Source organism: Girardinichthys multiradiatus, chromosome 1 (assembly GCF_021462225.1).
Source record: "Girardinichthys multiradiatus isolate DD_20200921_A chromosome 1, DD_fGirMul_XY1, whole genome shotgun sequence".
Taxonomy (NCBI): Eukaryota; Metazoa; Chordata; class Actinopteri; order Cyprinodontiformes; family Goodeidae; genus Girardinichthys; species Girardinichthys multiradiatus.
Window position 1 is genome coordinate 25,489,046 of NC_061794.1, and position 25,343 is coordinate 25,514,388.

The following is a 25,343-nucleotide window of genomic DNA, read 5'->3' on the forward strand; positions in this document are numbered from 1 at the left end:
GTTGTATCCAATTATATTATAATGGAAAGCTGAGTGGAAGGAAAAAATGTGGTGGAAAAAAGTACATAAAAACAGGGATAACCCAAGGCTAGATAGTATTATGAAACAAATTCATTTGGAGAGTTTAAGAAAGATTCACAAGGAAATGGACTGCAGCTGGAGTCGGTCCTGCAAGAGCCACAGACAGATGTATCCAGGACATGGGCTACAACTGTTTCATTCCTTCTGTTAGGCCTCTCCTGAACCAGAAACAACAGCAGAGGAGAACAATGATTGCCCTGTTGCTCAGTGATTGAAAGGCCACTTTTCAGCTGAAGTACATTTTTCATTTTATTTGGAAATCAAGATCCCTGAGCCTGGGGAGGCATGTTTTCTGCAGATGTTGGTACTAAAACCTTGTTAAATGACCATGGGATCACTGTGCTTATTTAGTCCACAAACCCCCTTGACCTGAACCTCACAAAGAATCTATACAGTGTTTTCCAGAGGAACATGAGAGACACCAGACCAACAATGCAGATAACCTGAAAGCCGCTAGTAAAGCAACCTGGGCTTCTTCAACACCTGAGAAGAGCTACAGGCTGATCGCCTCCATGCCACGCTGCATGGACGGATGGATTAAAATATTGTTTTTTTAATCTTATGCAGTATTATAATATTCAGAGAAACTGAATTTTGGGATTATTTTGATTTATGGCTGTTTGAGATGCTGCAGAAACCCTGTGAGAGGCTGCTTAAAGCTACTTTTCACAGCAGAAACTGATTGGAAAACATGGATACAAAAACAAAAAAACATGTAATGTAGATAAATGGATGCTTTACACTACTTGGCTTTTCATAGTGTTACCTTATCTGGGTCCAAAGTGAAGTCTGAATCTAGCAGCTCCCCGGCGTCATCATCAGGATCTCCTTCATAGATCTTATAGGCCGGGTTCCCGATCTCAACATTCATGGCTCCATTCGTCATTCGGTGGTGCTGGAAGCCCTTTGCACTGCACAGAATCAGAAATACATTCATGAATCATCTTTATTTAAAAGAATAAAATTTGCTGCTCTTTGGGAGGAACCATCAATCAAACAAAGTCAAAAGGGATACAAATTTAATAAATGAAACCAGGTACTGACGTAACATCCATCTATACACCGTTCACACAACCGAGACAACAATTTTAGGTCAAATGAGCCTTTTTATTTAATTAAAAAAAGGCCATTTGATTAAAACGATCATATATACAGCAGCATGTCTACTGCACAGAATGCTTTACGTTGCAAATATTTGGCTCTTGGGCAGGCTTGTGAACAATTTTCTTTTTTTTACAAATTCACAACTGAATATTTCCTTGCCAGCACTTCGTGAGAGCCTAACATTTACACATTTAAACACAACATCAAGCGATATGGAGATGTTGGAAAGGTGTAAAAGTTTAACTTCAGGTAAGTACAAAGTTCCCCGTGCTGCTGCAGGGAATCTCCAAGGGGGGTGGGTAGGCAAACAGGTAATAGCAAGCAAAGACAAACTGACTGAAAGAATAGATAAATAAAAACAGACAAAAAAGCATAGCCACTATGACTGTATACGAGAAGAAGAATAAGAAGGAAAGTGGGGTAGGGGCTGTGGGTGAATTATTTAACTCTATCGAGTTACCGCAAGCACTGAGTGCGACATTTGCCTGGGCACAGAGACCTGGGAGACAGGAGATAGAGGTGATTATCAGAATGTAACACAGAAAGAGAAGCTGGAGGGAAAATGATGAAAAATGGAATTTGGAATCTAAAAAAAGTGAGTTTTGTTGTGTGATTTTTTTAGCCAGCACTCACCCACGCATTCTCCGCTTGTACCACAAGATGGCCCCAACAACCAGCAGTGCCAACAGCAGCAGCAGGAGGATTGGGATCACAATGGAGGCGGAGCCTGTAAGCCAGCAAATAGGTTGAGCAAACAGGACCAAAGGGCATATTTTATTAGCACACAGTGTTTGTCAAGGGCTGCATGACTTACTGCCACCAGCAGCAGTAGAATCCACAGGGGAAGATGCAACTTCACACCTGTATCCTGACCATCCAGAAAGACACCTAATAATAACAACCAGAGAGTAAGACGGGAGTTAGTTTAAAAGAGAAGAAGGAGCGGTCATGGGTGGGGGTAGTGATCGGGGCTTTGAGGGGAGGGTACAGATCCTACCTGCATGTAGGAAGCAGAGTGCGGGTGTCAAATGAACACTGGCCCTGAGCGCAGTAGTCCAAACATGTGTAGCAGCTGGACTGGGTGTGACCATTGGTGCAGCTACACAGGCACATGAGGAGAGAGTTCATCTTTTTCACAGTCCATCTATAACAGCTTAGTCTATAGCTAACATTAAAAAATGTATAAATTCAACAAAGAAATGTGCATCTCAAAGAATCAGAATATCACTGAAACATTAATTTATTTCAGAAATTTAAAAAGAACAGAAATACAAGCTTAACATTTATTATCCTGTAGTATAATATACCAGTCTAACCTTTTGTACTGAAATAAAATAACTTTAATAATATTCTCATTTGTTAAGATGCACCTAAAAGGCCAGATTTATTTTCTGTAGTCTTTTCTCCACAGACATCCTTACTTGCAGGCAATTTCCCCGGAGGCCAACGTCAAACACTTGCCCTCTCCACAGAATTGACACTTGTCGAGCTCACAATGGTGCCCCGTATACTGGATGGGGCACTGACACAGTTTGGTGCCGTTGGAGGTCTGTAAGCAGGTTCCGCCGTTTTGACAGAAGTCTTCACATTTACCTGATGAGAGAAAAAGAGGGATGGTGTGAAGAATAACCACACAATGCTACTTTAAAACAGTTTAGTTGATGTGAAATTTTGACATTCAACAGACTGGAGCTTTTAAAGTGTTTTCTTTATATATCCCAGCAGGCTTTGCGTTGCGGGTAAATTAAAATGTCTGAACGCAAGAGCAGTGAAACTGTGAGAAACTTTTGTGATGGACCTGGAAGTGTTAATGGGTTGATGGGGTCATGAATCATTGAGTGAAGGAAGGAAACTTCTCTCAAGAGAGGATACAAAAGTAATCAGGAAAATATCTTGAAGCTCTAACCAAGTTTTTTAAGATATTATCTTGATTTACAGTATGAGATGGATTTTTGGGCTGTACCCACTTCCCTGTTTAATTCCTATTCCTAGGGCCTCAGCGTACCTCTCTCTGTTCCTTGTTAAAGTGACAAGAAGTCGGGATTTCAATATTTTATGGCAAAATTGAAAGAAAAAAAAAAACACCTCAAGAAGCTGTCAGACGTGTCATCAGTCATTGAAAACCTCCTTCATTAAAGTAGACACACCATCCATTTTACTGAATATTTCGAACCAGGGTTCCTATACATTGGTCATTTGAGTACCAGACATTCACCTTGAACTGCTTAAACAGTAGTTTTTTTCTGTAGATTATGGACCAGTCTCTGCTGTAAAGTCTGGGTTTTCTCAGACTGTATAGAACATAGTTGGGGATTGATGCCTTCCTCAACATGTTGCTGCACACTGCCGACCAGCTAGCTGAAAGAAGGCTACTTCACTTTTCCTTCACTTACAAGAAAGGCAAATTCAGCTCACTGGAAATATTAACAGCATGGAAACTAGTTCTTATTAAAGTAACGCTGGTTTAAAACTACCACCAGAAAGAAGTCGACTGAGCAGATAGCACGACTAACTAACCAGCTACTATCAGTTATTTATCCTTGTGTAACTCTATAAAGAGCAGAATGACGGAGAGGGATAATATTCTGCACAATATGAACGAAATCTATTGGGTGTTTATTCTATATTTTGCCTTCAGTTTACATATCCAAATCAAAACAATATAAAGACCATATGTGCCATTGCCCAGTCCCATGTATGACCTCAAAGCTATAATATAAAACTCTGAAATAAACATCTGAAAGTGCTGCCACTTACTGTACTGGCACTGGTCTCCTTGGTAGTCGGGTTTGCAGCTGCAGGTTGGCTGGTTGCCCATGCTGACCAAGCAGTTGCCTCCATTCAGGCAATAATCCTGACAAGTGTGGAGGTTGCAGTTTGGCCCTGTGAAGCCTTTAGGACATCTACAAGTCGGTGTACCTGCAAAACCATTTCATTTATTAAACAAGAGTTTCAAGACCCCCTCCCTGAAAAGACTACATTTACAGTCACTAACGTCAGTCTCTTCCCATTTTTGTATTTTTTACGAAACATTGGTGAGTTTAACACCCAGCACAACAAATAAAGCACAGTTTGGAATATAGGGAAATAATTTCTTTAAAGCCTTCTCTGCAACTGTTTTGCTATAATTGCTTTATGTTCTCCAAGAAAATGTAATATATGTATTTGTTTAATTCTATAAAACAATTTGTCTAAATGAAGTAAAGATTGTTAATTTCAACATAGCACAAACAAATCAAACGACTTTAGGTAAAATTAGACATATCTGGGAGTAACACCAACCACTAGATGGTGGCAAAGTGCTTCTAATATGATCCTTGTTATGAGTAGAAAATGCATTCAGAGGCTTTGGTGGTCCACATTCACCAATTTAAGCTGTAAATGTCTTTTTCAGATGAAATAACGGACCTTTATTTTGGTTTCTGAGCAATGGAACGTTTGCTAAAGGGCACTAAACATCTGTATAAAACTGACAAAAGATGAAAAATGTTATTACTACCTGCTCCAAATGCAATTGTAGTCCATCCAAAAGTAATTTTGCTTTAAAAAACATGGGCAAATCTGGACAAATCTGGCTGTACAAGAGAGGCGGCTAAAAAACTAGCAGAAACGTATTCCTTAGAGACAATGACACAAATAGTTTTTTTTTTTTTTTTAAGAGAATTTGAAAGTTTTTTGAGATACGTTAGCCTCTCTGAAAACCCTTACAAAGAATGATTGTACCTGTACGGGAAGAGGTGCAAGTGCCTCCATTCTTGCAGTAGTCTCTGCACTGGTTAACTTCACATCGCGCTCCCACGTAGCTGGGCTGGCAGCGACACTTTTGCACCTGATGGGCATTGAAGAAGCAGCTACCTCCGTTCAGACACTGGAGACTGCAGGGCTCTGACGGTGGAGCTGTGGTGGGACGACATCATTTATAATGCAGCAATTAAAACCACCCCACCCCCAAGCTGAGGTGCAGCTTAGTGTGAGTGAGTGATGTATACACTCATACTTACAGAAGGGTGACGAAGTGGGGATCGGTCTCTCCACGCATGTACCGTTGTCAGCGATGTAGTTGTTGGGGCAGGTGCAAACGGGCCCGCTAGGACTAAGAAGACACAGCCACTCGCACTTCTTCTTGTCACACGGGTTAGGTACTGGTGCAGAGATAAATTATACTCAGTAAGAAACTTCAGCATCCTTAAAAGCATAAATTATGGTTTAAAGATGTTTCTCCACTCACTGTCTGGTTGCTTGTAACGGTGGTACAGGACAATGTCAGTGGCGTGGTTGATGCCTGTAGTGAGGTTCTCCATCGGGCCTTTGCCAAACTTGTTGACTCGGAAGACAAAATTGTTCATGTAAGTGACTCCGTAGATGTAGTCCTCAAAGATATCTATGCTGAAGGGATGGAGCAGGTCTGAAAATAAGACAAAAAAAAAGGAGAAAAACAGTCAAACCATGAGTTGATGTGACAGCTTTACGTTTTCTGGATTTATACAGATTGGTGGAAAAGAAGCTCAACTGTTTTTGATGCCAGAGGCGGCGATGACAGGATCGGAGCCGTCCAAACGAACGCTGCCGATGACTGAGAGCTTAGCATCAGCCCAGTAAAGGCGCTCGTTGAAGTAGTCCACGGCTAATCCTGCAGCAGCAGAATGAAAACAAAGAAAATGTGAATGGCTTTCATTTGCTTGGAACATTTTGGACCTAAAAGAACGATTCAGTGCTCAAACAGCACTGACCTGTGGGCCACTGGATGTTTTCTTGAACGAGAGTCTGTCTGAGAGTGCCGTCCATGGCGGCCGTCTCGATTTTAGGATGGTTTCCCCAGTCTGCCCAGTACATGGTACTAAAGAGACACAATACACAGGTACAAGACTCAGAAACACAGCATCTAAAATTTAATGTTCAGTGCCTTGCAAAAGTATTTCTACACATTTCAATTCTCCTACATTTGGTCAGATTATAACCAGAAACTTGACAGACCAACAAAATGTTGAGTGGAAACAAAATGACAGCAAGTAAAAATGTCCCCTTTGCTCTGTTACCCCACTGCCTTCAGATGACAGCAGAGAAGTGAAGGACTGGCAACCCTTGTAACTCATGCACACAGAAGATCTGACTTTTATGTTACAGTGGCAAGAAGAAAGGCACTGCAAAAAATGTGGAAAAAGGTGCTCTGATCAGATAAAACTAAAATGTGTTTATTCTGTCTATATGAAAAGCGCTATGTGTGGCAGACAACCAACACAGCACATCACCCAGAACACACCATCCCCATGGTGAAACATGGCTGTGGCAGCATCATGCTGTGGCAAGCTGGTAAAAGTTGGTGGAGGACACTAAAACAGCAGGGCAATGACTTTTAACATACAGCAAGAGCTACAATGGAAAGGTTTAGATCAAAACATATTCATGTGTTACAATGGCCTAGTCAAAGTCCAGACCAGAATCCAATCTTGAATCTGTAGTAAAATCGATGTTCACAGATGCTCTTGATTCTATCTGAATGAACTTCAGCTATTTTGCTGGTAGAGACATCCCCCAAAAGTTATTATTAAAGAAAAAAGTTTGATATAGTGATGCAGAACACAAATGCATGCCACACTTTTCAGATTTGTATTTGTCAAATAAATTATCTAATCTAATGCATCATTTTCCTTCTACTTTGAAACTTCAGCCTACTTCATGTTTATCAAATAAAACCTCAATAACATATTGAAGTTTGCTGTTATAACATGACAAAATGTTAAAAAAAAAAGTCCAGAGTATTAATACTGTACATTTGTAAGGCACTGTAGTGTATAAATTCAAACATCTCTCTGACCTTCTCTGTGGGTCCACTACAATGGCATAAGGCTCATCTATCATGCCAGAGATGAGGGTCTTGCAATGCTGCCCTGACATCTGAGCCACTTCAATGACGTCTCGACCAGAGTCGGTCCAGTACAGGTTCCCAGCCACCCAGTCCACTGCTATACCACGGGGCATCTTCAGCTCACTGATCTGGATGCGAGCAGAAACACCTTTACAAACTGTCCAATGAGGGTTCTTTTATTCTAAAGTAACGCATTTCCAAATTGATCCCAAGCTTTACCTGCAGGTTGGTGATACCGCCCTCATTCTGTCGCCGGTTGCCATGAGAGTTGGAGGAAGACAAGGATGAGGACTGCTCCGGGAGCTCGTATGAGGAGATGCGGCCGGTGTGCCAGTTGGTCCAGAAGATGCGGTTGCTTTTGACGTGCAAATCCATGGCGTCAATTCGCACACTGGCGTCTCCCTGAAAGATTTGCTCGTAGCGCCAGTTGGGCATGCCGGGATCCAGACTGCGGATTTCATTGTCATCAGCAATGTATAGAATCTGCCGGCTGCTGTTCATGCCTTGGAGGAGAGGAGGAAGACGTTACAGCAAAGATGCTCAAACGTTCATTAGCTTTAAAAGATAAAAACTAATGACAGTCTCATCCTTACTGTCAGCCTTGCATGTGTCATTGATCCTGGTAAAGTACTTGTAGCAGCTGCATTTGTAGGAGCCCTTGGTGTTGTTGCAGATCTGGGAGCAAACTCCAAACTGTAAACACTCGTTCTTATCTGGGAGATGGAGAGCCAAAGGAAAGTATTAATGTCAGTGAAAAACATATTGCAAACCAGTTTCTAAGTCTAAAGTGTAAACATCCAATTTGTAATAATTGCAGCGAGTTATTAACATGCCACAATGCTTTCTTCATGTGTACCTCCACAGGTGCGGTGTCCTATCTTCTGGAAGCCCGGTTTGCAGGAGCAGAAGGAATCCGTGCCACTGGTGATGCAGTGGGCCTCGTCTCCATCGCCGCACTGAGTGGTGTTACTGCGACAGTCGTTCAGCCTTTTGTCTGCGATTAAACAAGCAAGTCAAAGATGAGACGGAGCATTCAGAGGTTCGATGTCTCAGATTGGATGACGGATCAGAAAGGAGGAACCTGTTTTGCACTTGATCTCATCAGATCCAAAGTCCTCGCAGTCATTGAAGAAGTTGCAGCGTAGGTTGGAGCTGATGCATCTGCCGTTGGAGCACAAGAACTCATCCTTCTCACACGTGGGAGGCGCTCGGTGGGCCTCTGCAGATGCAATCGCAGACATGTCAGTAATAATTCAAGCTGAGGAAGAGGAAGTACAGGTTTTCTCTAATCTTCACTTCCTCGCAAACGTTTTCCATACCCCTAAAACCTTTGCAACTATAAACGTCAATTTGTTGTAACAGGGAAGACAAAGGAGCAAAAAATGGTGATGAGGAAGGAAAATTCTGCAGAATATGAACACTTTTCCAAGTAATTGTAAGAAATCTGAACGACTCCATTTCTTACCACAGTTGAGTTCGTCTGAGTTGTCCCCACAGTTATTAACGCCATCGCACCTCCTCGACATGTGCAGACACACGCGGTCATTCAGGCAGCGGAAGACCCTGGTGGGAGGACACTGGAACCTCCCTGAGAAGAAGAACAGGTGAGACAGAGCCGAGAACAAAAGAAACAGGTCAGGACACATGATGGCGATGGATACATTTCAGAAGTGTGGTGCTGAAAAGCTGAACTCACTGCATTCTTCTGGATTCTCATCAGAGTTGTCGCCACAGTCATCTTCGCCATCACACTTCCAGGCGAGTGGCTTGCACAGAGTGTTGTTGCACTGGAACTCATTCTGAGGGCAGTGACGTCCAGCTGAGAAATAAAAGACCAAGGTGGAGTTGCTGAGCAAGTCCAATTTTTTAATGGCTTTCCAGATTTGAAGTTAGGCTAATAAAGGAAGTAAACAATTTATGTGCACAAATCCTCAGTGATCCATTGCCCAATCAGCCTAACATCCTTAAATCTTAAAAGCAATTTTGAGCAACATCTCTTGAGGCTTTTTGAAGGCCTTTTACAAATTCTCTTCAAATGTTGGCAGCTTTTTCCACTTAATCTGGCCTGGTACATAATCATAGTAGAACTGTATGATATCAGCAAAACATATAGTTACTATTGCTGAATATTGCCCATTTTTCTGACTTTTTTCTTTATTTTCTTCATCATAATGTCCCCACCAATCTTTGAGAGCTTTAGCATTTAAATCACTAAAAGCTACATGAAGTGTGGTTATTGAGGACATTCAAAGTCCAACCAACATGTCCCGTATATATTTGGCATGCAGAATTTGCATGAGTGACTCTTCAGATTTAATATCCTACCAATTATTGCATTCATGTGATTGTGACATTGTACAGTGCTTTGGTATAATTGTGGTGGTTTTTTTTAGAGGAATGTTTGTTTGTTGCATGTTAAGCCACTTAGCTATAACTTATGAATTATTTAGACTTAAAAAGACCTTTAGATCTTCTGGAGAACCACGAAGAAGAAAAAATACAAGAACATCTGGTTTCTCTGAAGCAAAATAACAAAAATGGCTTAAAATGATAAATACTTCCAGGTTATAGGATATATTCCTGCAAGGAAAGGCTTACCAGCGCTGCCGCAGTTCTCCTCATCACTGCCGTCCATGCAGTCAGGGTCAGAGTCACATCTCCAGCGGATCGGGATGCAGTGGCCGCTCTTACACTGGAACTGGTCAGTGTCACACTTCAGATCACAGCCATGCTGAAGATGACAAACACCACACAAGCAGAGTTATTTTACAGTGAGAAGTTACAAATAGCATAGCTGGAGGATGCTGCATACATCTGTCACCCTTCACGGAGTTTGGTTTAAAAGGTTAAAAAACACTTAAGTAACTGGTTAAAACACTTTTATACAAAGTGACGATGCATCTCTTCTCCAACAAAATAAGTTATGCATATAAAATATTAGCTCATAAATGAAAACTGTAAACCAATGTACACATTTTTTGGGGTGGGGGTAGGTTGTAAAGATATAATTTCTTTTTGTTTATTTTTAAAGGAGAATGTTTTTTCCACATACAGATTTAAATGCCATATGGTCTATTTAAACAAAATCAAGCCTGCATTGTAATGTCTACAAACAAAAAGATTGACCTTTCATTTTGTGTCAGTTGAAAGAAAAACTAATTTATGGCGCTCCTCAACAAAAATACGTGAAACCTAAGCATCAAAAAGTAAGTCGGGCGCCCCCACCTCATCAGATCCATCAGCACAGTCGTGATCTCCATCACACTTCCATCTTCCGGCGATGCAGCGGCCGTTTGTGCAGGCGAACTCGCTCTCTGAACATTGTCGAGGCTCTAAAGAAGGAGAGGCTCGCGTCACTGACAAATACCGATGAAGATCAGGTGAGCAAGGTTTTAGCACAAAGCACAAGATTGTTACACCTAGATGGGTAAACAACACTTCAGGTGATGTGAGAGACTACAAGGAGATGTCTTTTGTATTTCTGTGTTGATACATTTTTATTGTTAAGAAAAATCATGCATGTTGGCAAAAAAGGACAACTAAAATTTTGGAAAATGGATTACAGCTCTGCTTGCAGACTCTCAAGGGTCGGTGGAACAAAACAGGGGTTGGAGAAGTGGAAGTGATGGAGCACACAGCAGAGACATGGCGCTGATATGGGAGGTGGAATAACTTACCTCTGGCTCATACCAACGGGACAGTATGAAATGAAACAAATATCAGATGAGGTGAGATGCTTTAGAAATGTCAATGCAATGAATTTGCATTCAAGCTCATCAACTCGTTAGACATTAAAAGGAGAAACATGACTTTGTTACTGGTGGATGATGCACGCGGGTTACTGGTAGCAGATTAGGTGAACTAATAGATGTAGACAGGATAAACTACAGAGGCATTGTATTGCTGATGAAAGCGACACCTACGGCATTTCTCTTCGTCAGAGTTGTCCCCGCAGTCGTTGTCGTAGTCACATTGCCAGCGACCTGGGACACAGCGGTTGTTCTTGCATCTGAACTGGTAAGGTTCACACGTCCTCTCAGCTGCACGATTCACAAAAATATGTTGCAGTGAACAACAAGGACCTGGAAACATCTGCACCTCTAGCTTCCCTGCAGGGCGGAAAGTTCCTACCGCACTCTTCTTTTGGTTCATCAGAGGAATCGCCACAGTCATCCTCTCCGTCGCACTTCCAGCGTGCAGGGATGCAGCGTCCGGAGTCTTTGCATCGGAACTCATCCACGCCGCACGTCATCTGAGCTGCAGGAAAGACGAGAGATTGAGCACAACATTTAGTGACATTCATTAAGGTACGTCAGAGAAAGCTGATTGGGTCGGTAAAACAGGAGACTTACTGCAGTTGGCCGGTTCATCAGATCCATCCGCACAGTCGTTGTCCCGGTCACACACCCAGAGGCGAGGTATGCAGCGTTTGGTCATCGCACACTGGAATTGGGTGGGAGCACATGTAACCTCAGCTGTTGGGGAAAATAAAAAGAATATTGTTAGTTTTACAATTTAAATCGAGTCAACAAGTAAAAAAGAAGTAACTTACGGCAGTCCTTCTCATCCTCGCCCTCTCCGCAGTTTTCCTGGCCGTTACAGCGGAAGATCCCTGGGATGCAGCGGTTTGGGTGGGAACATTTGAACTGGCTGGGCAGGCAAACGTGAATATCTGGGAATGAAGATTTGAAGCAGACAGAGCAATAACGACGTTTTTTCCCCCCAGAAATACATAATAAAGCTGGTAGACGTTTAGAGTTGCAAATAAAAAACAAAGACCTACCACAGTTGGCCTCGTCGGAGAAGTCCTGGCAGTCATTATCTCCGTCGCAGATATAAGCAGGGTTGGTGCAGATGCCCGTGCCGCACTGAAACTGTCCCGGTCTGCATTTAAACTCCGCTGTCACAGACAAGTTGCAGTTTGTCAACATCCTGCTCGGCATGAGTATATTCAAGATTTAATCTCCTCCGCTTCTCTTTAATGCAGAGCTACATCCAAATCAATGCAACAAGCATGCACATGATACTCAATCATCCTCATCTTCTTTCTCAGACACTTACGACAGTTTGCCGGCTCGTCTGATCCGTCTCCACAGTCATCCTCAGTGTCACATTTCCACCAGAAAGGAATGCACTTGTCGTTCTTACACACAAACTGGAACAGGTAAAGAAATGGTTCAAACTGAGAACAGAACTCATAGATGATAGAAACCCTGGGGATTCAATCCCGCAGTCATGATAAAGAAAATGAGTAAGTCTGGCATTTTTTATTTCTAAAGTTTGATATGCCAGAACTTAAAAACTGATCTTAGCCTGACCAGGTCATAGAATGAGATAAATAAAACTTAAAAACACGTGCGATATTAAACCTAGTCACTGTTTATTTTACGAAACCTAATCAAAAATCTAAAAAATAGTTTATAAAAAGTAAGCATTAATCAGGAATTAAAGTACTTTTCCTACGCATGAGCTGAAACTTACATCATCCGAATAAAGGTTTTGTCCCACTGTTCATTTAAAGAACATTTAGCAATGCAGGGAGTTTATTGTTAGGAAACTATTTAACCTTAGGTAATATTACCACCACTCGTTTACATTCTGCTGACATGCAAAACAACTGAACCACTTTTAACCAGAATAGTGATGTTTCCATTTAAATCCATTCACATTTTCTAAACCAGATTTAATCCTTGAATCTTTAATTGAATCCCAGTTTATGACTGCATTTCCACACATCAGGGTTTCTATAAATTTTCCATTTCAAAGTTCCATTCTTAGACATTGGCACCATCTACACTAACATGGATATTTTACAAAATGGAGGAGTTTTTCCTGCTTTTCTTGCCCTTCTGGTCTATATGCAATCACAGTTTTCTAGTGAGAAACTTTAACAACCCTGGTTTATTTGTATGTGTTCATGTCCGATTGAAAAACAAAGATTTTTATAACTGCTGACGTGGCAATGAACAACGTGCATGCTCAAAATCCCTTCTCGCTTGAAACCACAAGAACAATAGAGCTGTTCAGAGGAGATGTTTTTGTTGCATCTGTTTCACTTTGTCCCGACTCTGATGAAATTAAACGTTATGCAAGAGCTGAAAAAGTTACAGAACCTTTAGTCCGGCATTGCTTTTTTTATGCTCTGTTTTTTCTTTCTTTCTGTTTTGATGTTAATTTAGGTTTTGCTATGAACTGAAGCAGCATATATATTTCAGTGCTGGTCTGGATGCAGGTACTTTAATACTAAAGACAAATTTTGTAATTTGGACAGTCATTGTTAGTAAATATGTGTAAAGCGTTTGTTCTCAGTGTAACAAAACAGAGATAAAATATGTTAAACTTTAGGCTTGATGTGGAAGGACCAGAAAATGACATTAAATTTACATTCAGTGTAGAAACACTTTGGCTGTTTTAGTCAATCATTTTAAGAAAATCCAATTTTCCATTTTAAAAGATGAAACGCTAAAAAAACTCTGAAAGGCCACACCAGTTTAATTTTTTTCATAGTTCTGCAGACTTGGGAACTGCTTAAATTAAATTCCAGTGTAGGAAGCCAGTTAAATGCTGAGCTACAGCCTGCTTACTTGGCTCGCCGTACAGTTGGACATGCATGTCCGCTGGTCGCTGGCCAGATAGAAGTTAGTGGGACAGGCACATTTGTAGCTTCCTCCAGGTGAGAGGAGGCAGAGATTGCTGCAGCCGCCATTGTCTGTCTGGCACGGGTGGTTGAGCACTGTGACGGAGATGAAGGGAGAACATTTGTTTTGCAGCAAAAACAAAAGACTGAGCTGGATTGAAAGTGTGTCTTGAATTATTGTTTTGAATTATTATTAGGTAGAAAAAACATACAGAACTTCTTAAAGCTCTTACCTGGGGGCTGGCGGTAGGGATGGTAAATGTGAATATCCATGGGCCGGTGCAGGGTGTTGATCAGGGTGGTCTTATTGGTACCCATGGTCTTATGTGCCCTGTTGATGGACTTTGTCTCCCAGTCGGTCCAGTAGATGTGCTCCTCAAACAGCGTCATGGCAAAGATGTGAGGGATGTCATGGTTAAGAACTGTGGAAGCAAACACGGTTTTCCAGTCAGATCCTCACAAACGGCCAGAGTAAAGATACCATCAGGTTTTCAGGGTCAATGCCAAGATTTTTCACCACCCTAATCTTCTCACAATAATAAATAGTCATATGATGAAACCTGATGTATTTTGAGAGATTTAGGTACGAGAATCAAATGGCAAACACAAAAGAACTCAAGTCTTTCAGAGTTAATTTACAGGCTAAAAAGCAGTCTTTAATATGAAATGATCTGGTAAATGACACAAACTTTAAGTAATTCTTTGTTTAAAATTACATAAGAGGGCAGCAGCAAGAAATGGAGTCTACTGGCTTTTTTTAAACCCTTATAAAAGAAAAATATACAAATTAAATCTATTGAATATCTTAACATGAGCTGCTCCACGTCAGTGGACCCTTTCTTGTATGTGCAAACAAACTGTTTCGTTCCTATGTACTAAACATGAGTCCAAATATTACATATCAGTTTATTTATCTGTATTATTTTTGATAAATTATAGAGATAAATGGTCATAGAAATGGTCAAATCTCAGTTATAATTCAAATTAATCTGCACTGACCAGGCTTTTTCTGGCCAAAACCAATTTCAGGACAATAAAACTGTCAAGAGAAAAGATCTGCATCAGGTTCATTATGGAGGTATTAAATCCAACTGAAAATGATGCAGTTACAATATTATCCCCATAAATGCATCAAAGCACACGTACCTAACCTTTATTTGATGTTTAAGTAAACTCTGAAAAGGACATCAAAGCACATGTAGTCGGTTGATGTGTTTGTAGGCAGAAAATGATCCCAGATCAAACCAGCAATGGCTCTGAACCTCCAAATGATGGTAAGTAAAAAAGTGAAGTTGGTAAAGCGCCTTTCACAGACACAAAGAAAAAAACATTGCAAAATACAGTATCAAAGGGTTAAAAAGACCAGCCCTGTACCTGAACGTCAAGGACATGAAATGTTCTGAGTAGTTTCCATTAAAAAGAAACGATCATTAGCTTTTAAATCTAAAAAGCAGCACATTTATGATTTTAAACCATGAAAACATTACATTAAAATCCAAGCAATTTATGAAGAATAATGTTGAACACATTTTCCATTATTTGAAATTCAACTGTCTGCTTTCCTCTAGAGATGGAGGTAAAGTGCAAAGGGCAAAAAGTGCAAATCCACTCCTCCTACTAATAATGTATATCAAAAATCCATGCCGTAATTTACTGAGCACATGGAGCAATCTATAGCAATAAATAGAGCGCTATACTTCCTTCTCAGGAGTTGTTCCTGCCAACAGAAACTTCCTGTTTTGTCAATGTTAAGCCAAGTGAACAGATAGTCTCCATTATATCCGTGTTACGCAACAGCTTCTACACTTCATTAGGTTTTACACTCCAATTGATCCTCCTATTCTTCTGGCGACATATACGCAGCGTCTCGTGCATGCTCTCTGTGTTTGAGGGTGGCTGCGTAAAATAAACATGCAGCAGCAATTCAGATTCACACACATCTGACACGGCAAACAAAAAAAGCAGATGGTACTCCTTCAAAACACCTAGCAGTTGGCAACAAATTTCAGCAATGATTTTCACCAATAGATTTACAGCCTTAGAACGAGCTCAGATATTAGGAGCATTAGCTCAAAGTGCCCTCCAGTCCGTCCTTATCTGAGTCTTGGTTCTCAAACACACACAGGGCTCCAATGGTGGTTAAAGGGTGTGTGATTCAGTGGAATCATTGATTGTAGTCAACCAAGCTGTTGTGAGATTACGCTGCATAATAGAAATTATTTTTTTTATTTAAAAAGCACACAGTTTAAAACTACGTTCGATGCACCAATAACAAGCAATTACAGGCCCATGTTCAATCTAACATTTGGCAAAGATCATTGAAAAGAAAGTTTATGAACCCCTTTATGTTAAAAAAGTTATTTCAGTTGAATGAAATACATCAACAGTGAATGATCTAGAACTTCAGTCTTTGTATTACTTGATCTCTGTACTGCGTTTAATATACGTTATCATGACATCCTGACTAATAGAATGGAAAAAGAGCTGTGACTGTCTGATGTACTAAACAGCGTCAGACACGGACTGCTCTGTAATTTGGTAATTATAAATCTGGGTAAGCAAAAATCAGTGGTGGGGTTCCACAAGGATCTATTCTTGGGCCAGTTTTATTTAACATCTACATGACCCTCCCCCCAGCTCAGATTATAGAGTACTACAACATTTCTCATCATATATATGCTGAAGACACACAACTTTATATCTCGGTGACCTTATTGGGCTGTGGTCATGCACGGAGTCAGTGTATCCATAATATCAATGAGTGGATAGGTCAGGATTTTCACCAACTAAATGCATACAAGATGGAAATCTTTGTCTTTGGTCCCAAAAATGCAAGGATAGCTATCAGTGTTCAACTCAAAAGAGCTAAAGACCACAGATTTTGCATGAGACCTTGGTGGTCTGCTGGATCTAAATTTTAACAACCACATAAAGTCTGTTGCTAAATCAGCTTACTATTTGCCAGAATAAAGAGTTTCCTGTCAAAACAGGACACATGAAAAAACAAATGCATGATTTATTTTCAGTATGATAGATTATTGCCATGGAGCCTTTACTGGTCTCTGGGAAAAAAAAAGATCATCCAAAATGTTGCTGCCAGAGTCTAGACCAACACCAGGAAAATGGATCATATCACATCAGATCATAAACCACTGCACAGGCTCCTTAGCTATAAAAAAGGACAGACTTTACAATTCTGCTGTTGGTCCATAAAGCACTAAATGGTCTTGGGCCAAAATACATTTCTGAGTTGCTTGTCATGTGCAAACCATGTAGACCCCTCAGGTCCACAGACACTAGCTTACTCTGTGTTTCCAGGACCAGAACCAAACAAGGGAAGATAGCACTTGGTTTCTATTCTCCTAAGCCTTGGAATAAACTCCCTGAAAACCTGGGATATGCAGAGACCGACGGCTCATTTAAATTAGGACTAAAAACGTTTTTGTTTACAGCAGCTTTTACCAAAAACTTTCACTAATAAACTGTTTGCCAGAGTTAGGCTGGGTGGTATGAACATGCTGAACCCAATTTGCAGTACTGATCTGTTACCTGTGTGTCTGCTGGTGCCGTCCAGACTGGCGAACTCGATGTAGTCCTCTCTGGCATCTGCCCAGTATATCCGATCATTGACAAAGTCCAAGGTCAGTCCATTAGGCCAGGTGATCTTATCCTCAATGATAATTTTTCTGTCTGTCCCGTCCATCCCAATTCTCCCAATGTGAGGGTTTTCACCCCAGTCAGACCAGTAAAGGTACCTAACCAGCAGATAACACAGATGACCTTGAATTAAAGAAATTTAAAGCAAGCATCTTCAACGTTGCAGATTAAAATAATGTCTCTTACCCATAGCGGACGTCCACAGCAACAGCACGCGGTTCCTTAAGGCCACTGTTAACCACCACAGTCCTGTAGGCCCCATTAAGCTTCGAGACCTCAATGGTGTCACGGCCTTTGTCACACCAGTACAAGTTTCCACCGACCCAGTCCACAGCCAGACCATCTGGATTACTCAGGGAAGTTCGGTGCAAAACCTGCCAGATCAGTCGATACGTAGCCGAAGAATAAACTTTATCTGACTCGTACTACTAACAAAAGCTGAAATATTGTCACACATGAACTTTAAGATTTGTTGAATTTTCTTCCTGACCTCCATGTTGGAGCCGTTCATGTGCATCCGTCGGATCATGCTTCCCTGTGTAGTCACATCTGTCCAGTAGATCATCTGCTCTACATAGTGAAAGTCCAGTGCTACTGCATTGTTCAGACCCTGATTAAAAAACAAAACGGAAGGAGTTATAGTTATCTTTACAATGACAGCTGACAATGAGAACAAAAATGTTTCTTCAAACAGAAAACCAGGCATCCCACCTGCTTTATAAGAGTGTAGTTGGAACCATCCAGGTTGAGCTTTCTCAGATAGTAACGATTCGCAAAAATCAAGTAGGGCTCCACATCTACATACAGATACCATCCAAAACACATTATTCAGGACTGAGCTATATATGTGCATTGAATGAGTTACAAGTCTCTCTTATGGCTGCCTTACCCGATGTGGACTTGCAGATGGTGGGGTCATTGGGGCTGACTACAAAACCATCCACGCAGAGACAGTGGAAGCTGCCATGTGTGTTCAGGCAGTGCTGAGAACATGGGTAGGTGGTCGTGCACTCGTCTATATCCACACACGTCTTCCCATCGCGCTTCAGCTGGAAGCCTGGATGGCATCTGCACTGCAGGGACCAACAACAGAGCACATGTGTCGAAATCTCAGACGAGGTCATTTAAGCAATCCTCACATTTATTCTGGTCGTGCGCCACTTTCTAGTCCCGTGCAAGGCAAACGTTTTATGTTTCAGTGTGAAAGCTGGTTATTAAAGCTGTTCTTCCTATTTGCCAAAAGAAATCTGAATGAATACATGTTTTAAAATAACAAAAACATGTTTGGGAAAACAGTGTTCATACCCTTTGAGAACATTTTCACATTTTGTCCCAACCTTCTTTGCAAAATCTTAGGCTCAGTCTGATTGGATGAAGCATTTCTGAGAGCATACATTTTCAGATAAAACAGCATCAAGAGGATTTTGTTCTGGACATTGACTTGGCCATTCCCATATGCCTTGCAAGTCTTTCTCTTCCATCCCCTGTATTTAGATCCGTTCATCTTTACATCAGCTTCGACCAGCTTCCACGCCCAAGAAAACAATTTCCACAGCACTGTGCTTCCACCACCATGATTCACTGAAAACATGATATGTTAGGTTGAAGTGCATCGTCAGTTTTCGTTTTACATAAAATACAGTGGATGTGGTTGCAATGTGACAAAATATGAAAAAAAGTTCTTAGGGTGTGAATAAGTTTGCAAGGCACTGTCCATTGTGTATTAATCCAGGTTACATATTTTTAAAAAAGTGTTTATATGTGATGCAGACATCGAACTTGATCACAAAGCAGAATAAAGATACTTAAGTAGTAGAAAGCTAGTGCAAAGTGTTTTTCATTTGTAGAAGAAGCCTTGCCCTAAAAAACTGTACACCACAGATGTAACAGTTTACCCAGAATTCAAGCTGTCCCAAGACTGGCCTCTTTTCAGGAATGAGGATCTGAAGAGACGGGCTTATATTTTTATACCAGGTCCTCTTGAATAAACAGCAAATACTATCCCAGTTAACCCTGTGTTCCCAGTGAAAGTTGCACATTGAAAAGGGAAATCTGAAAGAAATGAGATGTCTCACTTTAAAGCCGATCTTTAAGTCATCGCAGAGCTGCGAGCAGCCACTCAGCTTACTGTTCAGACACTCGTTGATGAAGCAGTTTAGTTCGTCAGAGCCATCGCCACAGTCGTCGTTCCGGTCGCACAGCAGCGTCTCGTTTAAACACTTCTTATTATGGCACATAAAGGCCGATTCATTACAAGTCCTCTCTGAAATCACAGATACACTGTGTCATTGTAACAAATTACACGAATTCTTAGACTAACTGAGATGGTACAAAAATGTGACCTGTTTTTAACAGCTTGCAAATAATAAATTGTGCTCAGGAGGTTACTAAAAGAAGCATAAGTGAACTAGAAAAGATGGTACAAATATATCTGCAGCTTAATGACATAATATGCAGCTGAATCTTTACATAGGTTACTATTATAAAGTCCAGCTTTTTAATATTTATCAGCTATTTATTTTTTTAAGCATTAAATCTGCAAGCAGGAGAGAAAAGAATAAAAAGGTTTATCACTAGAATAGCCACAGTTATCATTGTACTTGATCATGTGTAAAGCCACTTGATAACTGAGTAATAACACCATGGATTTACAACGTTATGGGATTTACACAAATATTTGAAAGAAAAATGTTTGACATGTTCTTACTGCTTTGATTTACAACTGATCGGCAGCAATTTCTCCTATAATTATAAAACTTTAAACTGAGCAAGAATACTGATAAACAGCCAATATATTTTGTTGTAGTTTTGAAGTGCCATTAGCGCAGAATATTAAACCTTATTAGCAGGTTAACTAGTCAGGCTATCTGCAGTTGGCTGCTTAGTAGACTGTTAATAGCTTCCAATCCGCTGCTTTTCCCCATCAGACATAAACAACCATCTTTGTGTTTCTAGTAAGGCCTCCAAAAAGAGAAGAAGCCTTCTTTCAGCCAGCTGAATAGCAATGTGCAGCAACAGTTTGGGGAGGTGTAGTAATACATCATCTTATGTCTTAGAAAGCTGAAGAAACTCTGGACTTTAAACCATTGTAACAGTATTGTTTTTGATGCCAAGACGTTTTTAAAGCTTGCCATACCTTGATGCCAGTAACCGACCCTGTAATAGTTTCTGCACGACCAAATAAACCTGATCCTACCTGAGTCTATGCAGTGAGGGTTTTTGGGAGCTTCATCTGAGTGATCTGTACAGTCAAACTCCCCGTCACACTCCCACTTCTTCTGGTTGAGGCAACGACCATTGGCACAGCGAAACTCATCTGGGCCACATGGTGGATATTCTACACCAAAACCACAGATTATAGACTTGTAAAATTAGCAGGTAGCTGAACAAAGACACACTGTATACTGGCTTATCAGAATTCCTATAATAGTTTTCTTAGATGCAAAGTAAAACTAACCACATTCAGGGGATTCATCCGACCCATCGGAACAATCAATGTCATGGTCACACACAAAGTGCTTAGGGATGCACTGTCTGTTCTGGCACATGAACTCATTCTTGGTATCACATGTATTGTTGGTGTACACTGAAAGCAGAAACAACCATATTTATTAAAAGGACATGGGGATTTTTCTGGCTATTTCCTGCAATCATAACAGACTGTCTGACTTACTGCACCCAGCTTTTACACTCTCATCAGCTCCATCGGGACAGTCATTATCTCCATCACACTTCCAGCGCTGAGGGACACACAGATGGGAACCCGGGCACTGGAATACGTCAGGGCTGCAGGATTTATGTTCTGTGAAGTCATGGATTAGTTAGCTGAAGGTATGATGGTTAAATGTTTCCAGTGAACGGGCAACAGAAAGCAAGGGTAATGTTAGTTACCACATATCTGGCCTTCGTCAGAGCCGTCACCGCAGTCATCGGAGCCATCACACACCCAGTTCTTGGAAATGCAGCGGTGGTTCCCACATTCGAACTGAGTGGGCGAACAAAACTTGTCTGCAGGAAAAGAGAAGGCGTGTTCAGTATCTTGAGAGAACAGCAAAGCTGCGCTTTTTTTGGGAAAATCGAGAGCATAAAAGAAAACAGTCTTGAGTTTTCAGGAAAATATGAGCTACACTTTGCAAAAACACTGACCGCAGTGTGTTTCATCAGCTCCATTCTCACAGTCATTCTCCTTATCGCAGGTCCAGCTCATCGGAATGCAACGCCCACTGGGGCAAGCGAAGAAGTTAACGGGACATTTCAGCTTCCTTTTATCTGCAAATTGGAAAAAAAAACAAGAGACATGAACGTGGATCTGTAGAGAGTTACAGGAAACTGAAAGTGTTAGAAGAAAAATAAAGACACTTCACCTGGACAGTTTCTCTCATCAGAAAAGTCTCCACAGTCATTGTTGCCATCACACACCCATGAGGACAGATAACAGAGTGTGGTTTTCTCACAGCTCCGGAAGGAGGAACCTTTAACTCCAAGACGGAAGAAACGTGAGCAGTCGGTAGGTTCTGAGAAAATAAAACAAGCTTTTTCTACTTCAGGTTATACATTTTCATTTGGTCACACTGCTAAAATTGATAATGGATTACATACGGCAGTTCATTTCATCACTCGCATCTTCACAGTTGACCACCTGGTCGCAGCGGCTGTGGTTGGTGATGCAGCTCCCGTCTTTGCACTGAAACTCTCCTGCTTTGCACAGGGTCACTGCATGGAAAAATGGGAGTTTAGCTAAGAAAAATCAAGTTCCAGATTAATTACATTAACACTTCCTTTAAAATGTGCCCATCAAGAAAGCTTTCACAAAGCAACAACAATCCCATAGTGACTAGCGTGAACCAGATTTACTTACTGTTGCAGGGCAGCTCATCTGAATTGTCTCCACAGTCATCTGTGCCATCACACCAGAACTGGTGGCCAAGGCAGCGGCCGTTAATGCACCGTCTGTAGCCCTTCTTACAAATGCGATTGGCTGCAGAGAACAGTTGTTTATATTTTCAGTTCTAATAAATTAAAATAAAAATCAAACCTGTTTTTTGTTCTTTACACCTTTTTCTAGCCTTAAATGTACCTTTCCTTACCACATACCATATATAGTAACAAGCTACACATACAAGATGTTGAAATTGATCAATGGTAATTTATTATTTACCACCTAATTTATTTGAATTAGAACTCACCACAATACGACTGCTTTTCGTCAGATTTGTCCTTGCAGTGGGCCATCCCGTCACAGGTAAGGCTGTAGTTGATGCAGTCACCGTTTCCGCACTCAAAGTCATCAACACTTGCACATGACATATTCAGTGCTGGTAAAAGGGAAAACATTCAGTTTCAGAAACGCTCAAACAAACTCAAGGATTCCTAAAGGTTTTGCTCCTTCTTTCTTACAAGAGCAGGTGTTGTCCTCGAGGAGCTGTCTGTCCCCGCGGCAGCTGCAGTTCACCCGTCCATCGGATGTGGGCAGACACAGATCCTGGCAGCCTCCGTTATTTGTTCGGCATGGAGAATACTCACCTGAGGAACACAGGAGGGTTTGTTTGGAAAATTATAATACGCAACATGTTCTTCTCACGTTGTATGCAGGAAAAATATTGTTCGGTATGCTTTTTCCAATGAAACATACGCAAATGACATAATAGTAAAGAGGGAAGTCTTTTGTTAATAGAAAGTACTCCTGGTCTAGATACATGATGTTTAGCTAGTACTCTTTAAAAAGTACTCTTGGTTCATTGATTCTATTTAACCGTATCTGTTTCCTATACCAAGGACAGTTTTCCTTATTTACCCCAACCCCAACTAAAGGAATACTCCTGGTGTGAGCATTAATAGAGTTTAGAATTCATTAAACTGGCCAAGTATATTATAGATATACAGAGCATAAATTCATAAAACATTAAATATATCATATCAAATATTGCATTTAATATTTGTTTAGACGTTCCTCTCTCCTGCATGAAGCCATCAACTGACCTACTGTTATCATCACTAACTTTGTATTCCTTGTATTTCTTTTCCACAGAAAGTACTCCAGTGTTTCTGTGTTTAGAGTAGTTTTTCCTTTCTGGACAAAGCCACTGACTGAGCTAGCATTGATGTCGTGTGCTCTTTGTTTTTCTATCCTATAGAAAGAACTCTTGGTGATGTGATTCAGTGTTTATCTGGCCCTTTTTCATTTATGGTGAATTGGTGCCATATAAATAAACTGAAGTGATTTCAAATAAAGCTTATAGGGGAACACTTAAAAGTACAAGAAAAGGTTTTTTTTTTATCAGAGCGCAATTCATAAATGAGGTGGGGTGAAAAAAAAATTAAGCAATACTGTTGCCATCAAAAAGAACCTTGACTAAAAATTGGTAAAGTAGATGAATAATGAATAATTGTCACTTATGTGGTGACAGCTGCCCAGGAAAGTTCTGAACTTCAGATGTAAATGCAGCCCAGACACTTTACAAGTATGATAAAAGACACATTAAACTGAATCTTTGAGAATCCTAATATTTTGAAAAGCACCACAAATATAAAACTATTTTAGCCCTTTCTGAGGCATTTCGCTAGTAACCAATAGGTAGACCAACAAAGATAGATATCCATTTTCTAACCTAGTTTTACAGCAGCTATTTTTTAGCTGTTTTAGAAAAAAAGTCTTTGAAAAAGCAAAAACATAAAACACATAATCATGAGTTATGCTAAATAAATTGATTAGTGAATGATACTCACAGCTATTGGTGTCATTAGCTACTGCAATGATGCCCATAGGCTGCTGAGGAATGTCGGCACGCAGAACTTTCATGTCTCCTCCCGTAAACTTGTCAGCCCTCAGGACAGCCCTCCTCACCCAGTCCGTCCAAAAGATGTAATCACCATACACAGCCAGACCAAATGGATGAACAGGTTCATTCTTCAACAAGACCTGGTGCATACAATTTTAAACGTATAAAAATAATAATGTGTCTCAGTACCAAGGCTGTATCATCTTCTTTATAGATAACATCAAACGAAAGAGCTGCCTTACATAACGGTTGCTTCCATCATACTCGCAGCGCTCGATCTTGTCCAGAGTGGCGTCGGAGAAGTAGAGTTTCTCGGCACGGTGATCTATGGCCAGGCCATTAGGAGTTTTAACGTCACTGCCAATGATTACAAGCACATTAGCTCCGTTCAGAGAGGCCCTCATGATGCTGGGAGCCTGCTCGTTCCAGTTTGTCCAGAACATGAGACTGTGGTGGGAAACAACAGAAGAGAGGAATTATGGCATGCTACCAGAAAGACCTGTAATAGAAGTTACGGCTCACTGAGGTAAAATAAATAGCTGATGAGGATAAAGATCTGAGACAGCTGACTCACTCCTGACACTCATCCAACACAAAGGCTCTGGGGTGGTCTTCTCCAGACATTGTAACGACAGTGTTGCGGTTGTAAGCCACAGAGCGGCTCTGGTCCACCGTGTGGCGAGTGATGGTGGAGGTGGTGTAACTAGTCCAGTAGAGTGTGTCCCAGCCTCGGTGGTAAGCCAGACCCTCAACTGACCCAACATCTGTGAAACAAAGAGAGGAAAAAAGTAAATATTAATATTAAAAATATATTTTTAAGAACACACACAAGAATTTTAGATAACCTTTGATAAGCATTTGAGAAACATTGATCAGAGATGTTGGAACATGCCTTCTAGGTTTTCACAGGTATCTGCTCATAAATTGTGAAACTCTGGAAAATAATTTGGGATGAAAACGAAAAAAGGGTTAGCTAAATGTGACTTTTAAAAAGGGATTACTTGATCTAGTCCAAGTGTTGGACCAGGGCCTGATCAAGGCATTTTTAAATGATGACTATATCACTTTGTTGAGAATAAAAATCATTTAGTTTCATATTGAGGTAAAATAATTCCACCAGATATAATACATCATAATACAGCCTCAACAACTTCCACACTAAACTTAACACCAGACTCCTAAAGCTGATGTTCTCCAGGTAGTTTTAGGTCAGGCGTAC

The 25,343-nt window shown here is 40.8% G+C and overlaps 1 protein-coding gene across 1 annotated transcript in view; it reads right to left on the reverse strand.

The window, feature by feature from the left end:
- The window catches only part of lrp1ab (low density lipoprotein receptor-related protein 1Ab), a 119,677-nt gene that overhangs the window by 2,221 nt on the left and 92,113 nt on the right, over window positions 1-25,343 (reverse strand). Inside the window, exons 42-89 of the mRNA XM_047355206.1 lie at window positions 24,699-24,888; window positions 24,367-24,571; window positions 24,072-24,264; window positions 22,743-22,868; window positions 22,532-22,660; window positions 22,204-22,323; window positions 21,945-22,058; window positions 21,710-21,859; window positions 21,492-21,614; window positions 21,237-21,353; window positions 21,019-21,147; window positions 20,803-20,931; window positions 20,542-20,682; window positions 19,421-19,608; window positions 18,235-18,418; window positions 18,057-18,142; window positions 17,836-17,955; window positions 17,532-17,719; window positions 17,238-17,443; window positions 13,922-14,110; window positions 13,636-13,784; window positions 12,113-12,206; window positions 11,835-11,951; window positions 11,604-11,723; window positions 11,404-11,526; window positions 11,183-11,308; window positions 10,975-11,091; window positions 10,277-10,383; window positions 9,650-9,782; window positions 8,748-8,870; window positions 8,517-8,639; window positions 8,133-8,270; window positions 7,908-8,045; window positions 7,645-7,764; window positions 7,271-7,554; window positions 7,001-7,179; window positions 5,916-6,022; window positions 5,696-5,815; window positions 5,414-5,590; window positions 5,187-5,327; window positions 4,909-5,082; window positions 3,943-4,104; window positions 2,607-2,778; window positions 2,183-2,284; window positions 2,000-2,073; window positions 1,819-1,912; window positions 1,646-1,684; window positions 848-992 (exon numbers count right to left, since the gene is read on the reverse strand). Coding sequence (XP_047211162.1) covers window positions 848-992; window positions 1,646-1,684; window positions 1,819-1,912; window positions 2,000-2,073; window positions 2,183-2,284; window positions 2,607-2,778; window positions 3,943-4,104; window positions 4,909-5,082; window positions 5,187-5,327; window positions 5,414-5,590; window positions 5,696-5,815; window positions 5,916-6,022; window positions 7,001-7,179; window positions 7,271-7,554; window positions 7,645-7,764; window positions 7,908-8,045; window positions 8,133-8,270; window positions 8,517-8,639; window positions 8,748-8,870; window positions 9,650-9,782; window positions 10,277-10,383; window positions 10,975-11,091; window positions 11,183-11,308; window positions 11,404-11,526; window positions 11,604-11,723; window positions 11,835-11,951; window positions 12,113-12,206; window positions 13,636-13,784; window positions 13,922-14,110; window positions 17,238-17,443; window positions 17,532-17,719; window positions 17,836-17,955; window positions 18,057-18,142; window positions 18,235-18,418; window positions 19,421-19,608; window positions 20,542-20,682; window positions 20,803-20,931; window positions 21,019-21,147; window positions 21,237-21,353; window positions 21,492-21,614; window positions 21,710-21,859; window positions 21,945-22,058; window positions 22,204-22,323; window positions 22,532-22,660; window positions 22,743-22,868; window positions 24,072-24,264; window positions 24,367-24,571; window positions 24,699-24,888 — 6,725 coding nt within the window. The remainder of the gene's footprint in view (window positions 1-847; window positions 993-1,645; window positions 1,685-1,818; window positions 1,913-1,999; window positions 2,074-2,182; window positions 2,285-2,606; window positions 2,779-3,942; window positions 4,105-4,908; window positions 5,083-5,186; window positions 5,328-5,413; window positions 5,591-5,695; window positions 5,816-5,915; window positions 6,023-7,000; window positions 7,180-7,270; window positions 7,555-7,644; window positions 7,765-7,907; window positions 8,046-8,132; window positions 8,271-8,516; window positions 8,640-8,747; window positions 8,871-9,649; window positions 9,783-10,276; window positions 10,384-10,974; window positions 11,092-11,182; window positions 11,309-11,403; window positions 11,527-11,603; window positions 11,724-11,834; window positions 11,952-12,112; window positions 12,207-13,635; window positions 13,785-13,921; window positions 14,111-17,237; window positions 17,444-17,531; window positions 17,720-17,835; window positions 17,956-18,056; window positions 18,143-18,234; window positions 18,419-19,420; window positions 19,609-20,541; window positions 20,683-20,802; window positions 20,932-21,018; window positions 21,148-21,236; window positions 21,354-21,491; window positions 21,615-21,709; window positions 21,860-21,944; window positions 22,059-22,203; window positions 22,324-22,531; window positions 22,661-22,742; window positions 22,869-24,071; window positions 24,265-24,366; window positions 24,572-24,698; window positions 24,889-25,343) is intronic.